This window comes from Octopus sinensis, unplaced genomic scaffold (assembly GCF_006345805.1).
Source record: "Octopus sinensis unplaced genomic scaffold, ASM634580v1 Contig04464, whole genome shotgun sequence".
Classification (NCBI taxonomy): domain Eukaryota; kingdom Metazoa; phylum Mollusca; class Cephalopoda; order Octopoda; family Octopodidae; genus Octopus; species Octopus sinensis.
Genome location: NW_021827475.1, coordinates 7267 through 10475, shown reverse-complemented (window position 1 = coordinate 10475; position 3209 = coordinate 7267). Strand labels below are relative to the sequence as shown.

Sequence of the window (3209 nt, the reverse complement as noted above, 5' to 3'; positions counted from 1 at the left end):
AAACGCTGCAAAAGGATGCACAGCGCGTCAACAGCAGCAGTAGAAACAATAACAGCAGCAGCAGCAATACAGAAAACAAAAAAAAATAAAACACACACAAAAACAATAATAACAATAATAACAGCAGTACACGTAATGGTAGCAATACGTGGCAACGGGAGCTCAAATCAACTACTTCAGAACCAACAGCAACAAAGATCACCCCAGCCACATATCCTCAATAACAATGTCATTCCAATAACTATAACACCAATAGCACAGTAGTAGTATAGTGCTAACAGTACAACTACTATTGAGTAACAACAGCAACAGTAACCAGAACAGTAATAATAACATCCAGAACGCGAATAACAGTCACAGCGAGAGCAATAAAAATAATAATATTCAATTAGTAGTAGCACGGCAGTGTTAGCAGTAGCAGCAATAGTAGTGTAGCAATAGTAGTAACAATAACAGTGGTGGTAACAATAGTCGCAGCAACTGCCAGAACAATAGCGAAAACAAAAGAAGTCAGTCGATTGGTGTCTTGGCTCTTAAAAGAAAACTGCAATCGACCAATCAGGACTCGTCTATGCAAGAATGTAATCCACGTAAACTAGGACGTCACATGTCGCCATGTTACAGCAATAAGAACAGCCATAGCGACGGACATCTTTATCTGTCCGCCATTAATGCACTCGGGGGTGCAGGAGGTTATACAGGTCAATTATTAGTCGGAAGTGGAGGCGGAGGTGGTGGTTACACATACAATAGCAATTCGTCTAATACATCCTCTTTTTCATCACCGTCAGCTTTGCTTTCATCATCTTCATCATCAATGACATCGTTATCGTCTTCCAATGGAGATCTTCCATCCGGCTTAGATTTCTCCTCAAGTAGTTGTATGTACGGTCCAATTCAGTGTTTGACTCCCATATATTACCATAACTCTGCATTGGCCGGAAGTCAGAGCAAACAGCTTAAGCAATTAGACATTAAGACTTTGACTAACTACAACTACTCGTTTTGGCAGTCTTCGGCAGAGGAAACTTTCACAGCACCACTAGAAATAGCAGCTATTCCAGATGGTATATTGACTCCAGATCCTTCTCCTGCATCGTCGCCAGATCTGACCTTGCAAAAGACCGAAACTAGTGTAACTAAAGTCAGAGAAGTAAACGTTAGTATCAATGAGGCAGCCAATAATGCAGATCCTACAGCATCTACGGTGCTAACCACGACATTAATAACGACGATACCAACTACAAAAAAGATAGATGAAGGGGCAACCACAGAAAACGGAACCCTGGAAACTGTCCTATCACCTACATCATCTTCATCAGCATCAAGATCGAGCATATTGTCCTTACCAACAGCGCAGCTGAAGAAAAAACGGAAAATGTCAACAAACAATGACAATTTGACAAATTCTAACTCCCACCAGTCACCTTTAACAGACGATATTCACTCTCAGCAATATGTACAGCAGCAGCAGCAGCAGCCGCCGATGAAATCTCAGAAGTTGTGTAATTTGCACAATGAAAACAATTGTGGTTTATCAAATCGTAATACTTCCTGTAGTACAAATAGTAATAGCAATGGTGTATTGCGTAGCATTCCTGATGGTGTTTGCAACAGTAGTAGTAATAGTAGCAGCAGCAGTAATACCAGCTACACTAACTCCAAATGCGAAGTGAATAACAATAAAACAAATACAAATAATGGTGGCAGTGATTACGTACAAGCGTTATGTAATGAAATCAATTTATTCAGTAGCTTTGGCCAGCAACAGCATTTTCAACCGCGTCGTGCAGTGGAACTTCCGGTTATAGACCCAAAACTGGTGGAAACGTTTTTCGACGAGATTGCTACAAAGCGGAAGCATTTGTCGAAAATGAGACTTCCCTCACTAAGACGCCATCTTCCGGATTTATCTGTACAGGAGCTGGAGAATATCTTAACAACCAGTCTATCTAAAATGGCAAGCGTTTCGTCCACTTCAGACACCCAGCTTCCAGAAACACCATTGAATATTCAAACTTCGTCCATTGCAGCTGTTGATGATGATGCTGTTGCCGCCGCCAACGCTGTTAAAGCAAATTCACCAGTAATCAAAAATGAAATTTCCAACGAATTCATGCTGTGTCAGCGATTTAGCTGTAAAAACAATAATAGCGGGTTTAGAACGAAAACAGCTTCCTTTTCTTCACCATCGTTGTCGTCGTCATCGTCGTCATCGTTGTCATCGTCGTCGTCAACGCTATCGTTATCATCGTTATCATCCACATCGTCGTCGTCCCCATCAACAACAATGTTGTTGCCCTCTCTACTTGCACCCGAAGACATAGTAAAAAGTGAACATGCAATACCATGTCAGCATCAAATATCATCAGATTCGAAAAATGCATTTGGTGACCGCAATAATAACAACAACAATAGCAACAACAATAATAATAAATAATTGTCATCGCAATGCTTTCAAAACCTTTTGCCTCAGTAACATTAGCTGCAAAGAAAATGGTGACAACAGGGCTAGCATTAGACACTTCGGTTTACATGAAAATTGCTTTCTTCCATCCTATATGAACAGTCCAGAAAGTATGAATGATGAGGAGTCAAAAAGTGGTCAAAATTCGGAGAACAGCTTGGATATAGCAGAAAGTATGGAATTCAGTGGAAACGATTTGTCAGAAACTTCAGACTGGCGAGAAAATAATTCCGTAGAAATTCCGTCTGATATTGAAGATTGGTTAGATCAGATAATAAAATCGTGGCAACAAAACAAAGGTACATATATTTTATTTTCCACTTTATTTTTCTAACCTGTAAAACAGCTTATGCAAATATGTTGTTATCTTCTTTGTTTAGCTTCAGGTCAACTCTCAGCTTGCAGACCTGCGATTAAAAGCGTTCCAGCTATGAACATCAAGTCTTATATTTTCAGATGTCTTGTATCAAGTATGCATCATTTAACAAGATCATAAATGTCACAATTTTTAAGACAGTCGGTGTGACAAAAGAAAAAAAAACGGATTTGGTTTCTATTTCTTGCATGTCGAACGTTTAGGTAGAGGCTCCCTTACTAGCTTGCATGTAAACATATTTGAATAATGGAAGCAATAAAAAGAATGGATATTCATGATCATGTGCTCCGAACGTTCACTACCAACACAATAAATATAAGGCTTAATCAGAAGTCAGGAGAGAAAGCCCAGAAAAGATGGAAGAAA

At 39.6% G+C, this 3209-nt stretch overlaps 1 protein-coding gene across 1 annotated transcript; it reads left to right on the top strand.

Moving 5' to 3' along the window:
- Nucleotides 1–437: 437 nt before the first annotated feature.
- On the top strand, nucleotides 438–2789 carry LOC115227537 (putative uncharacterized protein DDB_G0277255). Its single transcript, XM_036498647.1, has 2 exons — nucleotides 438–2209; nucleotides 2249–2789. The coding sequence occupies exons 1-2, from the start codon at nucleotides 572–574 to the stop codon at nucleotides 2438–2440; spliced, it is 1830 nt and encodes a 609-aa protein (XP_036354540.1). The 5' UTR covers nucleotides 438–571; the 3' UTR covers nucleotides 2441–2789.
- Nucleotides 2790–3209: the final 420 nt, after the last annotated feature.

Bases quoted from the DNA above. Each gene is read 5' to 3' on its own strand.
- LOC115227537 (XM_036498647.1), top strand. From the start codon at position 572: ATGCAAGAATGTAATCCACGTAAACTAGGACGTCACATGTCGCCATGT. The intron at 2,210-2,248 runs TCGTCATCGTTG...ACGCTATCGTTA, and splicing joins CATCGTTGTCGTCGTCATCG to TCATCGTTATCATCCACATC.